Source organism: Apium graveolens, chromosome 11 (assembly GCF_009905375.1).
Source record: "Apium graveolens cultivar Ventura chromosome 11, ASM990537v1, whole genome shotgun sequence".
Taxonomy (NCBI): domain Eukaryota; kingdom Viridiplantae; phylum Streptophyta; class Magnoliopsida; order Apiales; family Apiaceae; genus Apium; species Apium graveolens.
Window position 1 is genome coordinate 206,052,031 of NC_133657.1, and position 22,926 is coordinate 206,074,956.

The 22,926-nt window shown below is 33.6% G+C and overlaps 4 protein-coding genes across 4 annotated transcripts; 1 reads left to right on the plus strand and 3 right to left on the minus strand.

Moving 5' to 3' along the window:
- Positions 1-4,968: 4,968 nt before the first annotated feature.
- Positions 4,969-5,685, minus strand: LOC141696607 (dirigent protein 9-like). The gene is made up of 2 exons (XM_074500729.1): positions 5,381-5,685; positions 4,969-5,321 (listed from the first exon to the last, which is right to left on the minus strand). Exons 1-2 carry the CDS (start codon positions 5,676-5,678, stop codon positions 4,969-4,971), a joined length of 651 nt encoding a protein of 216 aa, XP_074356830.1. The 5' UTR covers positions 5,679-5,685.
- Positions 5,686-6,967: 1,282 nt separating this feature from the next.
- On the minus strand, positions 6,968-7,642 carry LOC141696608 (dirigent protein 18-like). Its single transcript, XM_074500730.1, has one exon. The coding sequence runs from the start codon at positions 7,640-7,642 to the stop codon at positions 6,968-6,970; it is 675 nt and encodes a 224-aa protein (XP_074356831.1).
- A 1,005-nt stretch (positions 7,643-8,647) lies between these two features.
- Positions 8,648-11,405, plus strand: LOC141696719 (pentatricopeptide repeat-containing protein At2g33680). The gene has a single exon (XM_074500837.1). The coding sequence runs from the start codon at positions 8,710-8,712 to the stop codon at positions 10,855-10,857; it is 2,148 nt and encodes a 715-aa protein (XP_074356938.1). The 5' UTR covers positions 8,648-8,709; the 3' UTR covers positions 10,858-11,405.
- Positions 11,406-11,813: 408 nt separating this feature from the next.
- Positions 11,814-20,036, minus strand: LOC141695042 (putative glucose-6-phosphate 1-epimerase). The gene is made up of 9 exons (XM_074499277.1): positions 19,693-20,036; positions 18,476-18,550; positions 16,298-16,354; positions 16,056-16,219; positions 15,814-15,954; positions 15,484-15,586; positions 15,285-15,384; positions 14,520-14,755; positions 11,814-12,231 (listed from the first exon to the last, which is right to left on the minus strand). Exons 1-8 carry the CDS (start codon positions 19,843-19,845, stop codon positions 14,553-14,555), a joined length of 996 nt encoding a protein of 331 aa, XP_074355378.1. The 5' UTR covers positions 19,846-20,036; the 3' UTR covers positions 11,814-12,231; positions 14,520-14,552.
- Between the last annotated feature and the right edge of the window lie 2,890 nt (positions 20,037-22,926).

Consider the following 22,926-nt stretch of genomic DNA (forward strand, 5'->3'; position numbering starts at 1 on the left):
CAGTATGAACTAAAACAAGTCTCCAACGCATTTCTTGTATAGTTTCCTAGTCAGTTTTTTTCTCTAGATTTAGGGTTGAAAAAATAGTTTAGTAAAAAGAGAATGAGTGGTCAACGAAATTGGAATAACAGTATTTCTCCACAAGACATGTTAAAGAACTTGACAATAAAAGCTACAATCTCCTAAATATATTTTAAATGCAGAGATAACAGGCTGATTGACACCAAACTACAACCTTTTTATCTATGCTAAAGAAAGAGACACACTTCAGCTAATTGTGGACAAGATTTTGCAACCTTATTCTACTTTTCTTGAGCTATGTCCCAACACATGATGCTAGTGAACTCAGTTGTCGATGTGCAAGTGGATTCTTGATTTGCCAAATAATATTTTAAAAGTATATATACCTTTAACTGTCTCAGGTAACAATGTCTGCACTACCCGCAGCGGCTCTTACTGTTGGCTAGGTTTTAACAGAAAATACCTCCAGAAACTTGGGTCGAACTCGGACATCATCCACAAAATTCATAATAGAAAGGTATGTGGCAGGGAATTGGGATGCACCTTTTCGATGTACTGGTCAATTTTACACTTACAGTTGGCTATGGAGACTTGGATTCTATCACAGAAAGAACCTTCAAATAGGTGTTCTACTGCTGTTAGAACATCTGTGGTACATGGTAACTGTTAGTCTGCTCTTTCCAGGTTCAAGCATGTTTTTTATTTTTCATACAAGAGGGAAAGAGATGTAATGTTTGATGGAAGCTTTTTTAATTTTATTCAATCATAATACTCTTCTTTATATAGAGTTTATACTAGACAAACTTGCATGATTAGTGCCCCACGAATAGCCTAATCAATTACAAACATCCCTACAATCAATCAACATTGAAACATAAGGGCAGTGCTACGTACCCAAAAATGGTTCCAAAACGACACATGACGTGATTTTATTCGTAATCCAACAAAGCATCTATAAATTTGGATAGAATCTCATAATGATACATTGAGCCATAAAATTTACATGCTATACAGAAATTCATTATAATCAGTAGTACAATGTTGAAAGTGGGAGATGAAGCACACAAAAAAAGTGCAAAAGACTGATCAGTACAACCCCTGCTAAATGATCCATAAACCGTTCTGCTAATTCATCCTAGTCAGGAAGTTTTGTATGGACATGAGGAGAAAGAAATGCATTAATCCAATTATCAGCTGACTTGCAGAATTGAAATGAATTGGATCAGTGAATGCTGCCAGGCTGATCATTTCTAGGCATTTCACATGAATGTGTAGCCTTTTACATGGTTTTTACAGACCCCCTGCGTTTCCATAGCCTGACATTATAGTGTTTTGTTTCATTTTAAGAATTCACAATCATTAGATTTTGAAATCTCTGATAATCTTTTGAAATCTTTATAAAATCCACGAGATTCTGAAATATTTCTGAAAAATAAAATCCACAAACAATTAAAATCAGCAAAAATATTTTAAAATTCATGAATTATTATCGGTTCTTTAAAATCTAAATTGTATACACCCTCCTATGTCACAATCATGAAACTTATTTTAAAAAAATTATATCATTCTGCTTTATCCAAGAATGGTTGTAAGACTGTGTTGCATAAGAAAGTCAAGTCAGTTGTCCTGTTTAGGAAGAAAAGAAAATAAATTAACGAAGTAGACAGTTTAGCCTACTTTTACTGAGGTTACTGAACTGCCATCAATTATTTTTTATTCTCTAAATAATTTATTCTTTGGTTTTATGTTCTTTTCCGTCCATAATTCCGACCTCAGGAAGTGCTTCTTCATAATGAAAAAATTATGGGAAATGTAAGAGAAAAGCATTCCTTTTTATAATTGATATAATTAATAGAAAACAACGGTAACTACAGATGCTAGATCCACATACGCAACAGACAATAAATTTGAGTTTGAGAGCTCACTGGTAGATACTCCCTCCGTCCCGATATACGTTTCCTCTTTTGACTTTCGGTACTGTTCACGGTAAGCGATTGACTACTAATTTACGTCTAATCTATAATATCAAACATAGTCATGATTGATCTCGTTGGATTCGTATTTATCAGTACTTTAATACAGTGAAATTTTTATATTTAATACTAATACGAATTTAAAGATATTAACGATCAAAATTGTGCATTGACAAACGTGTCCAACACAAAGAGGGAACGTTTTTAGGGACGGAGGGAGTAATTAGAAGTAGAAACAGACATTTGATCCGGATATTGTACTCCTTATGTAATACCCAACTTTTCAGAAAATAGTTATACTTAAATATTCAGCTAAACTCCAAATTCAATCCATAATAAGAATAAGTTTCTAGTTTTTCATAAAATTCTAAAATCCGAGACAGAAATAAAATCATCTAAGCTGAAAATAAAGCAAATCATGGGAGACGCAGCTTCAATACAAACATAATCACTAAAATATTATTCCAAAGTAAGCTCAAATCAAGTCCACCTTTAAGATGTCTAAAAAGTTATGCACCTAAAAATTTGTAAGTAATGAGCTAAGGGCCCAGCAAGAAAACAATTCTACACTAGTAAATCAAGTATCATAATTTTATAAAACAAAAATCATTTTCCAAAATCCATATGTCATAAGATATAAAATTTCACAGTTCGCTAAAGCCACAAATACCTGGTGACACAGTATCAAATGTTCATAATTTCTGTCAATAATGCGCCCCTTACTAGAGTATCATAGAGTGTGCGCTCCCGAAGGCATCATAAGTAGCACTCCTTAGTAAGATATCAAAGGCTATATACGCAATTACTAACTGGTTCAAAAGTCAGAGATCACTGGAAATTCTTATTTCTAAAACAATAAATAAAATAAAGTGTGAAAAGTTAACTTACCTTAATAGCAATATCTCCCAAATTATGTTGTCAAAATGAACCTAGACATACACACATACCTACTTAATAAAATAATCATAATGTTAACTTGTGTATGCCACTAAGCTAACAAAACTTTAACTTTATAAAACTTAACCCACAATAACAATTAAATGTCACTACAAGTAATAAAATAAATTCATATTGACATATAAATACGACCATTCTCATATAATAGTTCAAAATAGTGTATCGACCAATAAAAAAAAACTCAACACTTAAATACATTATATATAATAATAATAATAAATCAAGTCTATGTAAACTATTTAAATTCAGAATAAAATAGATGTAAGTTCAATATTTACTATCTATATAATCCTTAAAATAAAATAACAAAAATAAATAAAATAGGTAACATATCATTAGGATTATGCAAGTGGACAAAACATAAATATTGGTGTATAAAATTTTCATTACCTTACGTGTGAAAATATCATTATACAAAATAAGTATAATCAATTTAATAAATGAGCATATATTCAATTGGTGCACTAATCCAAATGCATATCTAAATCAAACATATATTTAACATATAACATATGAATTATTATGCATGCACAAAACACATAATTATAAACATAAATTCATGCATTAAATATTTATAAAAAAATGGTGATTGTTAACTAAATCATTTAATAATCAACATCAAACTAAATGATTAAATTAAGTAAATTATAGTGTTATACACATAACCATGAAACTAAATAATAAAATAAACTAATAAAAAGTGAATTAGAGTAGTCATACATAAGTTCACAAAAATGTAATTTAATTATATATATATAGAAGTATGCAGTAAACATGTAAAACATATAAGTAAAAACATGGGAAATAGAACGTACCTGAAAAGAGAAGATGTTATACAGAGATAAATGATATGCTAATAGACTATTTATACACAAGTTGGTTCAACTAATACTCCTATTCAATGGGTTAGTGGGTACTCACAAATTTAAACAAACATTATCTCTTTGATAACATGTAGTGTTTGACTGAGTTTTTCAAATACACATAACACGTACTAATAAATGTACACAACATAACTACACCTATTTTAATATCTAGTCATAAAATAAATATATATTAAATTAAAATTATGCACATATAAATTAAAACAGTTTTTTTAACCTTACTTAAATATTTTAGATAACTAGAAATATTTATTTTTAATATAAAAATACGCGTCTTAATATTTTATAACTAATCTATATAATAAAATATTATTTTCTTATATAACCAAATAATTAAAAATGCGAAAAATGTATATATATTTATAATTACAAAAATCATGGTTATTACATTCTACCCTCCTTAAAAAAATTTGGTCACCAAATTTAAACATACCAAAAATATTTAATGATACCAAAAATATTTCTGCATCGAGAAAGTCAGAAAATATTTAACCAAAAAAATTAAGTAGTTTTTTTTTTTTGAAACACAAATAACTAAACTCATACCTCAACTAAAAGGGCAGTCTACAGGAAACTAACATAGGCTCTGAATACCAACTGTAATACCCCAACTTTTCAGAAAATAGTTATACTTAAATATTCAGCTAAAACTCCAAATTAAATCCATAATAAGAATAAGTTTCTAGTTTTTCATAAAATTCTAAAATCCCAGATAGAAATAAAATCATCTAAGCTGAAAATAAAGCAAATCTTGGGAGACGCAGCTCCAATACAAACATAATCACTAAAATATTGTTCGAAAGCATCCACCTAGGTGTCACAAAAGCTAAGCACCTGAAAATTTGTGAGTAATGAGCCAAGAGCCAGCAAGAAAAACAATTCAAGTATCATAATTTTATAAAACAAAAATCATTTTCCAAAATCCATTTGATAAAAGATATAAAATTCTACAGCTCGCTAAGGCCACAAATACCTGGTGACACAGTATCAAAAGTTCATAATTTTTGTCAATAATGCGCCCCTTACTAAGGTATAAAATAATTATAAAATATTATTTTCTTATATAACCAAATAATTAAAAATTCGAAAAATGTATATATATTTATAATTACAAAAATCATGATTATTACACCTTAGACCTCGAATGTGAGGTATACAGTGAAGTGTGTCACCGTTTCAACACCATCAGAAGTATGTTGATCGACCTGATGAAGAGTTTCAATAGTTGCATATCCTTTCGCATGCTGATACTTTCCTGTCCCTCCAATGACTGCAATCTCGGAAATTGGTGAACCTGTCCGATGAATCCCAAAGAAGCTAATTAATTTAGCGACGTGATCGTGATGATGATCATGATCGCCACCATGGAACATTGTTGTTAGTGCTAGTGTATGGCTGGTACCGTCCAAAGAGCTTGACAGGTAAAATCCTTGACCTTTGCCTAACACAGATGAGAGGCGAAATAGCTTTAAGAAGACAATTTCAACTGGACTCCAGGATTTCCATTTGGTTATATTCTTCCTTTCTCTGTTTGATTTCGTTTACTCACGCACACACTTATTTGATTTATATGGATTAATCGCAGATTGTATTCACAGTTGTTACCGGTGTTGTGTAAATTTGTGGAGGTTGGAGAACCATTTAGACCTGCTAGGAAGGGTACATTGTTGTTGTTGACAAGGTTATTTATGTTGTTCAATGGGACTCCGCCATTAATTGGAAACACTTGACTATTAGCTTTCGAGAATGGGAGACCGTTGTCATCTGAGTTGGCTATGATCCCCGTGACCACTCGTCCAGAAGGGTGAGTTCCACCAAGAATATCATGCATGAAGAAGGCCATTAGGCCTCAGGATGTCCTGCAGCAGTAGCTTCTGTGGCAGTCGTTGCCGCAGGCCCACTTGGTAATGTGGTGGTAGGGGTTGCTACTGGGGCAGGTGTGGCAAGTGGCGGGATGACAGGTCCAGGTATACTAGGTAACGGATTGGCAGGACCAGCTATAGGTGCCACATAAGCCACAGGTGAGATGGCAGCAGTGACTGGTATTGCCCACTTGGCAATGTCGTAGATGATCCTACCACACGTGCCACTTCAGGGTCGTCAATTTCAGGTGGATCAGATGCCCCTGCCTGATTGACCGGGACGGGAAATTGAGGATCTACTTCCTGGAGAATCCGAGCTGAGTTGGCACAACCAAGCATGAAGGCCAGCAACAAGACGTAAACAGTGGTTCTCAATATGTTTAAGCTAGGTAGCAGAAGTTTGACCTTTTTTTTTCGAATTTTGGAGAAACTGAGGATGTGTAGATGCAGCTGATAATTGAAGATCAGGAGACTTGTGTCGATGATTTTGAGAGTGTTACTTTAAGAATTTATAGCTAGAGGCACCAATTTGGAATTAGAAGTGGAGCTGATGTGATGAAGTTGTTGCATCATCTACCCACTTTTGTAATGTGTGATCTGTTGGTAAATACCTAATTCCTTCTGCTGTTTAGCTCAATCCTTTTTAATAATTACTTTCTAAATCGTTGCTTCTTAGTAGCTAAACTCGTGCTAAGCACAAGGCTTAAGTAACTATTTTTGAGGTTTGAAATCACTCTCAGTGTATTACTATTATCTGCTGACACTTGATAATAGCGCCAAGCAACTATCCAATGGGACATTTGGATGGGGTGGCAGGAATGAGAATGAGAGGTATAATAAAAGGGGGTAAATGAGAATGCGAGTGATATGAAGTCTGAGGGGATAATTGATAATTAAGAAAGTATAATTTACTCGGCTAGAGGGAATGAGGTTTTTACAACCAATTTACTAATCACGTGAAATTGAGGTTTCGATTGCCTTTAAACCGGGATCATCAATCATGAACCGAACACATCCAGTGATTCTGCAGTATGCTCATTATACGTCGTGAATTTTAGTTCTAGTACTATTTAAGGACACTTCATATTTACAATATAAGAGACGTTGTGGTTATATATATATTATTGAAATTCGTTTCTTCCGTGATTACCAAGGTTTCTAAGAGAAAACAAATTAGAATAACTTGAAACTTTCGACTACTTGCATCACTCATTACCATAAGATGTTATTTAACAACTTAAAAGCCATAAACATAATATTAGATCAATAGCTAGCCAAGGTAAACAGTAAACAAAAGGAAGTTATTTACAGCTTCAGTTTCAGTCCTCATCCCATAAGATGAGCCGCTCACATTCACTGTTATTAATGTTGCATAACCATTTGCATCCTCATACTTTCCGGTGCCACCGATCACTGCAATATGAGAGTCCAACAAGTCTCTACTATACTCTCCGAAAAATGACAGCTCATCCTCTCTATTACCAAAAGAAGCTGTCAATGCCATCATATGACCAGTTGGATTTTCCTGGCTAACTACATACATCCCTTTAACTCTTCCTATTAATTGCGTTTTAAAGTATGCAATACTTCCAAAAGTGTTTTCATCAATTGCCATGACTGTCGCAACCTCGAGTTCCTCCAGGGTAGCTCTTGCAGGAAAAGAAACGTGGAGTCCTGGGAAATCTATCGTGTTTGATGATAATGTGGGCATTGGAATAAGTATTCCTCCGTTCGGTGGTAGAAACTTTAATGGTTTTGAGAACGGAAGGTGCTGGTTTAGTTTTGGTGGTGCTGAGGGGTGTGCATCAGTTATTATGTCTGGCATGTAGAAAGAGATTGAAGGACGATGACTTTGTGGTAGTGTATGACTAAGAATTCGAGCGGAAATCAAGCCATCAATCACAGCTACGAGCAAGATGAAGTAAACTATCAAGAAATTGCCCATTGGATTGCGAAGCAAATGCACATTATCTGTTTTTGGACTAGCAACTTTTTTGATGCATAAATGGTTGAAAATAAAATGGTGAGAGTGGTTGATTTACCAAATCCATGCATTTCCATTTCAGCTGCCAATCAAGGAAATTGCTAGTAGTTGTTGTAAAACGCTTCCGCGTAATAATTTTTTTTTTAATTTATGTAATGTCACCAATTTTAGACTTAGACATCATTTTGTTAAAATTGACACTTTAATCACCCGTATAAAATTTACTTTTGATTTTTCACACTTAACGGTAATAGACGGACGTCATTGTTTTAAATAGACCCGTCAATTTTGGTACACGACATATAAATACAAATAAAATAACACGAATAATTAGTTTTGGTTGCGAAAATCTGATACACGAAAATGAAAGTACACGAACACAAAAAAATACGAATATAATTAGTGACAGATTTTGTTTTTCGAAATAAGTACACAATACAGAACGAAAGTAAACAAAATAAATAAATAATCTTCAAAAATATTTAATATATAATTTATATATATATCATCTTCAATACTACATAATAAATATGAAAATTCTATTTCTATATAACTCGTATAACAAAAATGAAGCAAGTAAGATCAAGTCATTGACGCTTGAAATTTATGTCTTTAATTTCATTTTGATATTTAAGTTGAACACTTTTTATTTGTTGGACTAAAAAAAAATTCCACTTGTTTCAAGTAATTTGCATTCGGAATTTTGTTGTATTTTGTATTCGGAATTTAGTTATATATTATCTCATTTTAAATATATAATTCGTGTATCTTTGTGTATTACATACGTAAATATAAATATATTAGTTTTGGGTTAGTATTAATATACCGATATAAATCAGGATGGGGTTCATATTTTAAAGTTTTAATATAGAACATGAAAGTACACAAAATGAACCGTCGGGTCTGGTTTTAAGAGATGGAAGTTAAGTGCAATCATTTGCTAAAATTGACAAACTTAACCGCGCCACGTTTAACTGTTTTTATAACGTTATACTACCATGCAGTCGGGTGCAAAATAAAACGTAAGTATGCGGTCTGCCTCAGCACTAGAAACAATATCTCAACAATCATTCTTCAATCAAATTCTTAAATGCACACGAACCAAAAACATCACTTCAGGCAAAATCTTGCACGCCAGAATTATAAAAACAGGTAAACTAACATGCACTTTCATTGCCAATAGCCTACTCAACTTTTACTCCAAATGCCACCACTTGTCTGAAGCTAATATAGCTTTCCAAGATATTCAAGAAAAAGACATTGTCTCTTGGAACTCTATTATCAATGGCTATTCTCAACTGGGTGGCTCTCAAAATTCAATCTTTGCTCTCAAACTGTTCAAGCAGTTGACAAGACAAGCTGGGTTGTTTCCTAATGGTCATACTTTTTCTGGTTTTTTCACTGCTGCGTCCATTTTGGTTGATGGGTTTGCTGGAAAACAAGGCCATTCCATTGTCATTAAGATTTCGGGTTGTGATGATGTGTTTGTGGGTAGTTCTTTGGTCAATATGTATTGTAAGTCTGGGTTAGTTGATGATGCTAGGAAGGTGTTTGATGAAATGCCCCACAGAAATTCTACTACGTGGGCTACCATGATTTCTGGGTATGCTATGTGTAGACTTACTGATTATGCTTTGGAACTTTTTAAAATGATGATGTGGGAAATGGAGGAAGGTGTTAATGAGTTTGTGCTTACTAGTGTTATCAGTGCTTTTACATTAAAAGAATTTATTCATATTGGTAAACAACTTCATGGACTTGCGATTAAGTTCGGGTTGTTGTCGTTTGTAACTGTTGGGAATTCTATTGTTACAATGTATTCAAAGTGTGGGGATTTGGATTATGCAGTTCAGTCTTTTGAATTGGCAGATGATAAGAATTCAATCACATGGACGGCGATGATTACTGGCTTTGCACAATCTGGGGATTGTTTGAAGGCATTGGCTCTGTTCTCAAAAATGCATTATGCTGGCATGAAGTCTAGTGAGTTTACTCTTGTCGGAGTGCTCAATGCTTGTACTGATAGTAAAGGTGTTGAAAAAGGAAAGCAAGTTCATGGATGTCTTGTAAAGTCGGGATATGAGTCACAGATTTTCATAATGACAGCTTTGGTGGACATGTATGCCAAATGTGGTTTTGTAGATGATGCTAGAAAAGGGTTTTATTGCTTACAGGAGCCCGATATTGTCTTGTGGACTTCCATGATTGGGGGTTATGTTCAAAATGGGGATAATGAGAGTGCTATCGACTTGTATTGTAAAATGCAAGAAGAGGGAATTATGCCTAACGAATTAACTATGGCCAGCGTTCTAAAAGCCTGTTCTAGTCTTGCTGCTTTTGAGCAAGGAAAACAAATACATGCTCATACCGTAAAGTTTGGGTTTGGACTTGAAGCTCCAATTGGAAGTGCTCTTTCGACTATGTATGCAAAGTGTGGAAGCCTAGAAGATGGGAACCTAGTTTTCAGAAGGATGCCTGCAAGAGATGTCATATCATGGAACTCAGTAATTTCTGGTCTGTCTCAAAACGGACATGGCGAAGAAGCACTTGAGCTTTTTGAGGAGATGCGACTAGAAGGCACAAAACCAGACCATGTCACTTTTGTCAATGTTCTTACTTCTTGTAGTCATACGGGATTTGTAGAAAGAGGTTGGGTTTATTTTAGAATGATGTCCAGTGAGTATGATATTTCTCCGAGGGTGGAGCACTTTGCATGCATGGTTGATATTCTCAGCCGAGCTGGAAAGTTGTATGAAGCAAAAGAGTTGATTGAAGCTGCAAAATGTGATCATGGTTCAAGTTTGTGGCGCATTTTGTTAAGTGCATGTCGGAATTACAATAATTATGAACTTGGGGCTTATGCAGGAGAAAAATTGATGAAATTGGGCACAGAAGAATCATCTGCTTACGTGTTGTTGTCAAGTATCTATAAAGCAATGGGCATGTGGGAAGATGTGGAACGGGTAAGAAGGTTGATGAGCATTCGAGGTGTGGGGAAGGAGCCTGGCTGTAGCTGGATTGATCTGAAGAATCATATGCATGTATTTGTAGTTGGAGATCATTCACATCCACAAATTAAAGAAATACGGGCTGATGTACTAAGCTTGAGCAAATTAATGAAGAACAAAAGTCATGAACCTGCTTGTGATTTAAGCCTAACAATTTGTGAAGCCTGAAATGGCAATGATATTACATAATTCTTCTCATAACTTGGATTTAGCTTAGTACATACATGTAGATTCATGATATCATGAAACCATTTTGCAATATAATATCAACAATATTAGTTCTACGTAAATAGCTACACTGTTGTTCTGGTCTAAAGGTAAAGTTAGTGATGTGATTCATTATGGCAAGTTCAAAGGTTCAAGTGATGGCAATCCAGGAATAAAAAGTTTAGGACTGAGCACAGGAACACTCAATATCCCCTTGAACAGATAGTAGAATATATTATCCACAGTACATGATTGTGGGGAAAAAACAGCTCCAAGCAATTCAAATGTTTTCTCAACCCAAGGCAACAAAGAATCATAAACTATACAATTAACATGGAGATCACGGAAGTTTACAAAATTTTCAACAAGTTTGGCTAGTGTTTGTGGACCAACCTGATGAAATTTAGCAAGATAGGCTTCTGGGTCTCGGCTTCAGCTCTACCTCCTTTATCGGAAATAGTTTCTAAAGAGATTGAGCTTGTGGTGGTGGGGGAGAGTTTATGAATAGTTTTGAAAATGAAGTTAATGGTTATGAGAGTTATATTTAAATGCCATTTTCCTGTAATTTGGAGATTTGGAGCATAGGATTTATGTGGCTTTGTGTTGGATATGGCAAGATCAGGCAATGAGGAGCTCTTGTACTTGGCTTATTCATGTGTTGATGATTTATCCAAAACTTCTTCAATATGAGAGATTGGGAGGGTTCTTAGAGATGATTTTCTTGGCTTTGTGAACTGCAAAATTCTAATCAAACCTAACTAAAAAAATCATGTTCTTCAATATGTTAATGCAGGAATTGTACCTAATTACTTTTAAAATTCTAATAATGTAATACAAAAATCATGAAAAGCAAACAAAGAGGCACCCATAAAGGGCATTGTCAATGCCGCTCCGAAAAAGTTAGATAACATCACCGATGATAAAAAGGACCTCAATTCTAACAAGGAACAACTATATATTTGAATTACACATGTCTGCATCATGATTTATGTCTTATAGCAAATCACTAACATTGTCTGATTAGAAACTAGTTGGATTTTCAATAATCTTCTGACAGCTAGTTAAATGAGCTAGTACTGAGAGGATCAAGACTCAGAATAACTAGATAGAGAGTTCGGAAATGCGTTTTGGATGGAACGGGAAAAAAAAAATCAAAATTCACAAATCTCACTGAGTGCGCTCAACCAACATTGTGACAAACTCGTACTAAATGTTTGTATCAGCACTTCCACCATTAACAGCTTTTCTTGCCATCTCCTTCCACTTGCATTCTTTTTTATCTTCTTCCCGCTCTCTCCATCCATAACTTCATTTGTAACCCCTAGCATTGCAGCCCTGTAGAAATAACCAGTTTAGCTTAGTAACAAAAATTTGGAGGTTCGAGCCTCGCTGTCGCTGGAGGCATAAATAAATATTTGTGTTCATGTATTGAGTAGTGACACAATCCCTAAAGCATTTGACAAGTTGCATATCCCTAAAGCATTTTGCCAAGTTTTCAAGATTGCTCAAAATCAGACATGGAAAACCATACAATGGGACAGCCATTTATGAAGCCTCATGCTGAGACAATTATATGTTCTTGAAAAAAGAAGAGCACATTGCTGAAAGTTATTTATTACTCGGAATGCATATTAGCAATAATGCATTCTATCTCAGAAGTTTTTACTTGGATACTTCTCTTTTTAGTTTTCAGCTAAACTTTATTTATTTATAAATTATATTAAAAATTTATTAAGTTACGTTAAATTAAATAAAATAACATATATTTACTTTTATTTTGAAAAACTACTAACTACAAAGTAAACTATTAACACGAATTGACTTCTATTCTCTGTAAACTTTATTTTCTATAGTATTATTTTAAAAATAATTAAGTAATAGCAAATGACTTTAGTAACATTTATTAACTTTTAAACTGAAAATTATTGATTTAACGATTGTATTTGTTATTGTCCATCACAAAGTTTATTTACTTTAAATTAAAAAACATATTTTAACAGTAACAAATTTATGGGTTGTATTTAGATTATATTAAGTAATAGTAAATTAAGTTTAATAACATGTATTTACTTTTAATTTGTAAATTAAGTTTTATCGATAATTAAGTAATATTAAATAAACTATATTGAAAAGGCTAATTATAAGATAATTATCAAATTATATTAATTAATATTAAATTATCTAAAGAACATATATTTGGTTCATTTTTATGCAAATAATAATATAATGCTATTATTTTTAATTTCGGGTCCGTGCTTCGCACGGGTTACCAACTAGTATTCTTAATGTGGAGCGATGGACCTTGATGGAGTTCCAACAGAACTTCAACACTAACACCCATTTCAACTTACAGAGAAATTCGTTGGCAGGGAAAGCTTCTCAAAAACACTCGTTTTCCAGATTTATTTAAGGTGCTAAGGCATGCTGATAACCCTGTGTCTTGGGCGGAGAGTGTTTGGAATTATATGCATTCCCGATTTTCCACTCTTGCTCAATTGAAGGTCTATGGGGTAGTTAATAATGATACTTGTTACTTCTGCATAAATAGTATCGAAACTTTACACCATCTGTTCCTGGAATGTCTATATATGCAGCATCTGGTTAGAATGGCCATCAATGGGAGGGGCTCACCCATTGCAGTCAGTTGGGCTACTGGGATGAGAGAATTGGATGGCTTTGACAAGAATGAAATTCTAGCTACCATAAGTTTACTCACTTTTCAAGTTTGTTGCTATTCTTTATGGACAGAGTGAAACAATAGATTTCACTATGGGGAGGTGTCGAGCTTACAGAGTCTGGTCTTTAATTGTAGGCATATTATTATAATTGGTTTGAGTCTTTGAGACATAAAGTGGGATTAATCCTCTACTTCTGTTTCGGTTAGGAGATACAAGGGAGATTCTGGTTTTATTTTGTCTACTGCTTTCTTTTGTAATTTGTTCAAGATAGAGGCATAATTCTTCTCGTTTGAGGTTCATCCTCCCCCTTTGTACATATAACCCTCTCACTTTAATGCACCGAAAGTTCCCAGCAACAAAAAACTTGCACAAAAAAGAAGGCAAATAGCAAGAAAATTTAAAGAACAATGCATGTACAGTGAAGCTCTGCTAAGTAGTATGAAACTATTGTAGCATTTGGTGAAACGAAAAAGGAAATGTTGAGGGATATATACTCTAAATACGAAAAGGTTGGAATTCTCAGATCACACATATACAGCAGTCAATAAGGATGAAGGGGAAAGACTAAGTGTTAGGGCAGAAGTCAAACCTATGATTGAACTGTCAATTTCAAGGCCATTAAGGATCAATATCTACCTTCTCTACATAAAATTAGACCCTATTATGAAACATGTAATACAATAGTCCGGAGTTTTATCAATTTATTTACAAATTGTCCTATTAGTTCCATCTCGGAGTGCAAGTGCAGAAGGAAAAAACAGAGCCTTAAACTAATGAAATGTATTACTTCGTTTCTCTGAAATTTTAACAACTCAAAAGGCAAACTTGGGGTAGCAAGCTATCTTTGATGCCCATCGCATATCACTTGTCAAAAGCTTTTTCCGACCATCATCTTAGCTAAACGTCTACTACAGTTTCATAGAAGTTTTAGTTGAGAGTATGTACCTGTACACGACATGGAGCAGCATGTTTAATATTCTAGTTGCCCAACAGTTTCCTGGGAGCATTTTTACCACTACAGGAACTTGAAGAAACTGCTGAGATTTCCAGACTTCCTCTCCACTCCTCACCCGGACTCAGGGTAATGGGTTTTTCCACTGCAGCAGCCTCAACGCAAACCATGTGCTTATATTCATCGACTCCGAGATCTAAAATAGCCTTCGCCCAAGGATTCCATGTAACTAAAATGTAGAGTTGAAAAAGTTGTAATAGTTTTGTCCTTCGTGTATGTAATATGAAAAGCAACTAGAGAACATGCTTTAGGAAAACTACAGAAGTCTAAGAAATCACATCTACCAAAAGATAAAATAAAGCAATTAAGAAAGATACACTAATAGAATCTGCTATATAAAGTTATATTAAAACTAGTGCAAGTGTGTAACATACTTTTATGATAACAGGAAAGAACCTGATGTATTGAAAAACATAAAGCTCTAGAAGCTAGATTCTTAATAAAAAAAAATTAGATGTTGAATGCCTTGGATGAACAAGTTAACACAAAATGTAAATCGGACACTTTCAGATCTGACTTTAATATCGCTATTCTTAGTTCTTATGCTATCAATGTTGTCCGATGAGAAGCACCTAAGGTACTAATACAATTTAGTTACTAGAAAGGGGTAGTTAACACGGAACCGCAGAAATTGCAGCTTACAACTTCACTACTTAAGACAGCATATAGTTAAGTCAAGTATGAAAAAACTTTCTAACCAGCATCAGGAAGTCCATCTTTGTGAATAACATATGTCCGCTTCTTCCCATTATCCAGAATTGAAATGTTCGATGGCGTGCTAAGATATATTCTGTCCACCTAATAAAATAGTTTCAATCAGGCCAGCATTTCAAATTCGTGCAGAAAAAGGACATTATAAAGGTCAGAGTAAAATAGGAAATGAACTATGAATCCTACTTCTGATTGAAAAGTTAATGCGTCCCCTTGTTCAGTAGTTCTCGTTTCATTCTGCATATTGTCAAGATAGTCCAGTGCCTTCAATCCTTCAACCCGAACATCACTGTATACATATTACTAGAAAATTCATATGGTGCAAGCTCTAAACTCTTTCCAACTGGGAAACTTACTAAAATAATAATAAAAACTCCTTACAACCAATTTAATACCTCCAAATCACATTTATACAGGAATTACCAAGGTTAATATGTTGTAGGGTTCAATCAAAATTAGACTACACAGGCTATAATGTCAATAGTCTTTCGTGCATTCCTAATCCACTTATAGTACCTGATATTCAAAACAGAGTAATAGGTATGATATGCAAATGTAAATGTAAATGGCCTTCCATCACTGTTGGTATTTCTGATTCGAGATGCCATCATCAAATCTCCTCCAGGTCCCAGTGTAATCCTTAGCCGAAACTCGAAACTACAGAGAAAATTTGGAAGTCAAAAACAAACTTTTAAACTAGTTTGACTCTCCAACAATGCATTCTCTATATCCAATTGCAAGAGAAGTCTAAAGTTCACCTATGGGGCCAGATCTTTAGATCATCTGCAGAAGGCTTAAGGATCAAGTCAACAAAAGCCTTATTTGCGGAGCTTGTTGGAAAAGGAGGTGGGTCAGAATCAACACTCCAGACCCTGTTTCTAGCAAAACCATGTGGGTCATGAAGAGGACCATGGTTCGAGAACTGTGTATACAGAAGAGAAAGTTTGATTATCAAAGATCAATGCAAAGAAAGCAAGCATATAGTCTCTGAGACACGTACTTGAGGGAAGCATATCGGAATACCTCCACGTATTGACTTCGGAGGCTCAAAAATCGCCTGCATAAAGGTAAATAACAAAAACATATACTTCAGAAGATGACACTAATTTAAAAAATTATAACTAATATAACTGTGGAAAGTGGTAAACATCGAATCTTCTACAAGGAAATTTTAAGGGGCAACATAAAAGATACATGCAAAGATGGGAAACAAGATAGGAACTGCCGATCCTATAGGTGTAGTCTAGAAATGATACCAACTAAATATCAGAACAATTAACAGGCTCTATCACATAAAAAGTAATTAAAAAAATGAATTTAGGTCACATAACAAATAACAATTGCTGGCACTTTGGAACGAAAAAGACCGGCACTTCTGATAAAAAGGCCAAGATGGAAATTTTTAGGCAACTTAAAGGTGCATGAAAACAATTAAATTTTTTCTGTTAATTAAAATGATAACAATTCAGTCGTGTTGAAGCGCAGAATGCCAATAATCTAACCTATAAGCAATTGAAACTAAGAACTCATCATTTATACACTCTTAGCGCCCCCCCCCCCCCCCCCCCCCCTCTCAGCCCATTCAAGGAAAGTGGAATAGTGCTCTACTTCAACAAAATATTCTACTTCCAGATTCACAACTCATCTCAACAATCCCTCTCAGCACATTCAGTCATACAGATTCATAAAAGATACATGCAAAGATGGGAAACAAGATAGGAACTGCCGATCCTATAGGTGTAGTCTAGAAATGATACCAACTAAATATCAGAACAATTAACAGGCTCTATCACATAAAAAGTAATTAAAAAAATGAATTTAGGTCACATAACAAATAACAATTGCTGGCACTTTGGAACGAAAAAGACCGGCACTTCTGATAAAAAGGCCAACATGGAAATTTTTAGGCAACTTAAAGGTGCATGAAAACAATTAATTTTTTTCTGTTAATTAAAATGATAACAATTCAGTCGTGTTGAAGCGCAGAATGCCAATAATCTAACCTATAAGCAATTGAAACTAAGAACTCATCATTTATACACTCTTAGTGCCCACCCCCCCTCCCAGCCCATTCAAGGAAAGTGGAATAGTGCTCTACTTCAACAAAATATTCTACTTCCAGATTCACAACTCATCTCAACAATCCCTCTCAGCACATTCAGTCATACAGATTCGTGGCTTTGGAATTATACTAAAAATGGGAGTTTTTCAGTTAAAAGTGGATATAATTTTGCTTTTAAGTACTAATAGGTCTAGTACATCTTCGTCTACTGAAGTGCTTTCGGCATGGTGGGGAGCTTGTTGGGCAATTAAAAAACCCACGAAAAAATCTAACTTTTGGGTTGAGGCTTTCAAGAATTTTTGCCTACTAAAATGGTTTACGCTACAGAAATGTATCTACTCATAGTAATTGCCATTATGTGGATTTGGCAAAGACTCCAGTGCACATTCATCTGATACCCTTTCGCACGAGAAGTATGGGTACTATGTGACTCCATTTCTAGTGGGCATAAAGAAGATATTTCTTTTAGAGGTGTGTTATTCTATGCTACAGATTTTAAGAAAAAGAGTTATTTGATAGAGTAGGATGTTAATATATTGCATGGGGCATATGGAAAGAAATAAGAAAACTTATGGTCCCAAAAAATATGGTTATATACATACTATATGGATATAGAGAAAATATGTGGCCAGGAAGTTGGAGTTTTTACTAAAATGAAGTTATCTCATGGGGACGAGGTGAAAGTAGAATTTCAAAATCTTGCACTTTTTGTGGATGCAGCAATTTCCACTTCCAAAGAAATGGTAGGCCTAGGAGCTGTAATCGTCGTGGAAAATAAGAAGATTCAAGCAACCATTTCGAAACCACTAGATGGTATACTATCAGTGTTTCATGCAGAGGTGTTGGCATTGTTGGTGGGTCTTCGCTAGGCACAAAATGTTGGGCTACCGATAAATATTATTTTGTTGGATTCTTTGTCTCTGGTCAATGTGTTAAATAACCCAGAGACGTACCATAATGAACTGGGTATCCTTCTTTCTGATATCAAAAAGTTACTGTTAGACTTTCAGGGGGCATCCATCTCCCATGTCTAGTAACTAATCTTGTATATATACTTGCAAGGCAATTCTGTAACGTCAATCAACCAATCGCAATTCGCAATGCAGCACTTAGTACCTTACTACTGAGAAAAAGCAACTCCTCCCCACAGTCGTTCTTCCAAGAAGTCACCTGGGCGCCGTACAGATATATCTGTAAAAAAGACAAGAAATGAACATATATTAATACACACTTGCAATCTGTGATAATCTGATAAAACACAATTTGAAATTATGGCCGTGTTTGGAAGTTAGCGTGTTGAGCAAAGATTATCTTATTGAATCAAATTTGACCAAATGAAACCAGAATATTAGTGTTTGGTAGTTATCATATTGAAATAGCAGTTTGGACCCAATAAGCTAATTTTGAAAAAAGATACTTAGAGCCTTAGAGGAGCTTTTTCAAGTAGATGATTGTCCATGTGTCTTGTGAAAATACAAATAGCAAACAGAACCATTTATTTACCAAATAGTTTCCTCCAAAACGGTTAATTCAATCCGCTAATCAAAACAGCTTACTCAATCAATGGGTTAAACAGCTAATTCTATCCGCTACCGCTAACACCTAACCGCTAATTGCCAAACATGGCGTATATCTACTCATCTAGGCTCTATGGCGCAATTAGAAACACAATTGGTCTAAAGATGCCACATTAATGAACCATTGTCAGATCCAGAACATATTTTCAGTGGAGGCACTATATATAGATAAGAAAGTTATGTCGATTCTTGTTTATCTTTTGTATTATTTATTTCTTAACTTTCAAATATAAACAAGCTAAAAATTTAGCTCTCTACCATTAATTCTCTGCTCCACGCCATATAAATACAAAAATATAGGGGCACATAGCTTTTTTAGTTGGGGCACTTGATAAATTATATGTATTTATACGATAAATTACTAATAAAAAGTGTTTAAAAAATATATATGGGGCACATGTCCCGTATTTGTAGGCCTCTACTTAAATCCACCCTTGTGAACAAGCAGTTGTACTAAGCCGGTAAGCCCACGTTTAATGTTCCTACTTTCATCCCATTTTTGGAGTAAAAGTTGGTTAAATTTGAATTCATTATCATTTGTTTTCGCTCTTTTTAATGAAGTGAAACTAATTTATTTACTCTCCACTTGTTTCCCTTCATTTTTAAAACTAGAGAGAGCTTCCAAATTATTGTGAATTTCAATTTCAAGGAAAAATCTCAAATCAGGTAGCAAAATCGCAAAGTAGAAAATAAAACACACAATACAAATGATTTAAGAGCAAACACATGCATAATGAATCCATGAAAAGAATTAACCTCAGCAGCGGAACTGCCGCGAGTTCCTCGGAGGACGACTTTGTCGAGGCCATTGATGCCTTTAACGACCTCGCCACGAACAAAGCTGAATAACATCATCATCATCGTGATGGATCGTATGAAAACAAAGGCCAAATAACATGACTGCCCCATTGTTGATCTCACTCCTGACTCTTAATTAATTATATATATATTACTAACACGATATACTCTCACCAATCATCAACACTTAGAAATTTATGGAAAATGGATCAACTGTTTGTCTCTTTCTTTTAAGTGCCACACAAGTTTCCGATTTAAGAGGCAGGCTTTGTACGGGGTGTTGGCACAAATGTCAACTATACGGGGTAAAAGGCGGCCGTACGGGTCACTAGAAAATGATTCAAATTATTATTTTTGAAAAATTGGCCCTATATATGATTTTTTAATAGAATAACGTATTTTGTTTTGATTTTTTTTCTTTAAAGTAAAACGGAATTTCGTCTGTCATTTTAGTACTTTAATTTTTATTATATATGAGAAAATGGAATTTCGTGTACCGTTTTCGCAATTTGATTTTTTATAGGGGCAAAACATTAGATAAAGCAGTATTTTGTAGCAAAATGTCACATAAAATAACGTTTTTACCTTCTTTTTTTAAAAAAAAACAAAACACTATATCTTGTAAATTATTAAATGATAAATTAATAAAAAATATTTTAAATTATTTTCTAAAACCCAAAATGGGATTGTTGAACACTAAAATATTAAAATATATTAAATTGAGTTACATCCTTAAATTTTATAATTATTTAATTTAAAATTAATATTTATGGTTCCTAGAGTTTAGGGCCTAAAGACCCTAAACACTAGATTAAATTACGGTTTAGATTCTAGGGTTTAGGATCTAAAGGCCCTACACCCTAAATCCTAAATTCTAAATCGGTGTAACATTTATTAATTTCTTTTTAAATGTTTCTAAAACCCAAAAGGTAATTGGTGAACCCTGAATGTTAAAAATTGTTAATTTTATAATTATTTAATTTAAAAGTAATATTTCCAGTTCCTAGGGTTTAGGAAGATTAAATTAGGGTTTAGGTTGCCCTAAACCCTAAATCCTAAACCCTAAATCGGTGTAATATTTATTAATTTCTTTTTAAATGTTTATAAACCACAAAAGGGAATTGTGAACCCTAAATGTTAAAAATTGTTAAATTATGGTATCATTTATAAATTCTAAAAATATTAAGTAAATATAAATATCGAAAAACGTAACATTAAATAATGTTTCCGGAACCCTAAATAATACATCAAAACAAGTTTAAAATAAGAAAACAAAACAGAAAATAAATAAAATACAAAACGTGACTTGAAGTTACAATACCAAAAAAAATTAGAGGCTAAACGGAAGACGATGTTCCATTTTGTATGTATTAAAAAACGGAACATTAGATGACGTTATGAGGTGACATTTTGGGTCTTTCTCCCATGAAGTGACAATTTGGGCATTATTAACTCAAATAGTGACAATCTGGATCTTTGTTCTAAAAAGGCCATCAAATTCACTTTACCAAAAAATGATCTCAAATATCATTCCAAAACGGAATTTTGTGTTATGTTTTTCTTTTTTAATAAAAAACGGAGTTACGTGTTCAGTTTTTTTTTTTAAAAAAAGAACAACTAAAACTCAATTTCAATTAATATTAAGGTCGGGCAAAACGCAACCTGAAAGTTAGTTTTTGAAATTAACGCAAATTGGTTTTGCGTTTTTGTTTTTTTTTTGCCAAAACATGATCTTACATAGCGTTTTTAGTTTTTGGGAAAAAAACGAAACCTCAACCGATCTTTAGCACCTCAAAACAAGATTCTAAGTTACGTTTTGTGTTTTCAACAAAAAAAGTAAAGAAATAACACAACTTCAACTTGCTTTTCTCTCTTTAAAAAATTAAAAAAATGTTAAACAGGAGATGCAATTGTGTTTTTAACATATTTTTCAAAACGGAACGCGCCTCTGTTTTGAAGTGATATTTATGACCAACAATTTAAAAAATAACATTGAGAGTCATTTAACCCCAAATAGTGACATTTGGGATCTTTTTTCGTATTTAAGCAATAGTCGCTATTATAAAAGAAAGACAAATTAGCAAGCGTCTTGCACTTGGATAATAATCAGTTATTAATTAAAACATTAATTGTATCTACACTTAAATGTTTCTAAATAAATAAGGTTGTAACAGAGAAAAAATATTAACTTAGTAAATTTGTTATTTATCGGAACTAAAAAAACATTGTGTGCATTATGTTAGAACCGGAAAAAAATATTATTTTAACGAGATTATTATTTTAATGATTATTACTTAATCGAGGTTCAACCGTATTTAAGATGTATAATTATTTTTTATTTTTTTTTCAAAATAATAGTATTTACTTAATTAAACTTCATATATTAGTTTAAGAAATATATGTAACGATCAATTATATTATAAAAGTCAAATTGGCTAAACACCTTACCGCAATTGATTTAGTGATTAATCAAGAAATTTCACTGAGTTTTAGAATCATGCTTGTTGGACCGTAAATGAACAGAATTAGTTGTGAACACAATTTGGGATCGTCTAATTTTAGTGAACTCGATTTGATTCGTTTTCTTAAAAAAAATGATCTTGAACATCAAAATAAGTTTATATGAGTAAACGAGTCTCGACTTGTTTAGCTCGGCCTCAATTTGAACTACTAGGTTGGAATAAAGGTTATTATATATTATAAATATTAAAATAAAATATACACTTTGACCCGTGACATGCGATGTGGGCTTTAATTTTGTCAAGATATAACTCTAGTTTCACATTGGGCTAAGTGCCTAAGACCGGTTCGAGAACTGGGTTCCAACTTTGAACTAGTTGGACATGCCCATGCCATGCGGCCCATGCGTTCACTGTCTAAAGTTCAGTTTGCCTCATTGCAAGTACCTTTAAAAACATACGTATGTTGCCAATACGCAAAAACAAATATGTTGCCAAATTATCACCTCACTCAATTCTTCATTTCTTCTTCCCGCTGGGAATTATTCAAGTTAGTAGAAAAAAAGGATTAAATCCCAACGGACATTTTGATATATAAGGTCTTTTTAAAATTTTGATTCCGTTTAATCATAACCTTAAAAGAAATCTGTAAAAAATATAATACATTTTGAAATCTTGGTTCCGCCGCCCAAGTACGATCATATTTAATTACCTTTGAAAAGAAATGGATGAC

Coding starts and splice junctions, on each gene's coding strand:
- LOC141696607 (XM_074500729.1), bottom strand. CDS start 5,678: ATGGCCTTCTTCATGCATGATATTCTTGGTGGAACTCACCCTTCTGGA. Junction 5,322..5,380: donor TCAAATAAGTGTGTGCGTGA/GTAAACGAAATC, acceptor CCTGGAGTCCAG/TTGAAATTGTCTTCTTAAAG.
- LOC141696608 (XM_074500730.1), bottom strand. CDS start 7,642: ATGGGCAATTTCTTGATAGTTTACTTCATCTTGCTCGTAGCTGTGATT.
- LOC141696719 (XM_074500837.1), top strand. CDS start 8,710: ATGCGGTCTGCCTCAGCACTAGAAACAATATCTCAACAATCATTCTTC.
- LOC141695042 (XM_074499277.1), bottom strand. CDS start 19,845: ATGGGGCAGTCATGTTATTTGGCCTTTGTTTTCATACGATCCATCACG. Junction 15,955..16,055: donor CTAAAGATCTGGCCCCATAG/GTGAACTTTAGA, acceptor TTTTCTCTGTAG/TTTCGAGTTTCGGCTAAGGA. Junction 15,385..15,483: donor CATTAACTTTTCAATCAGAA/GTAGGATTCATA, acceptor CTATTTTATTAG/GTGGACAGAATATATCTTAG.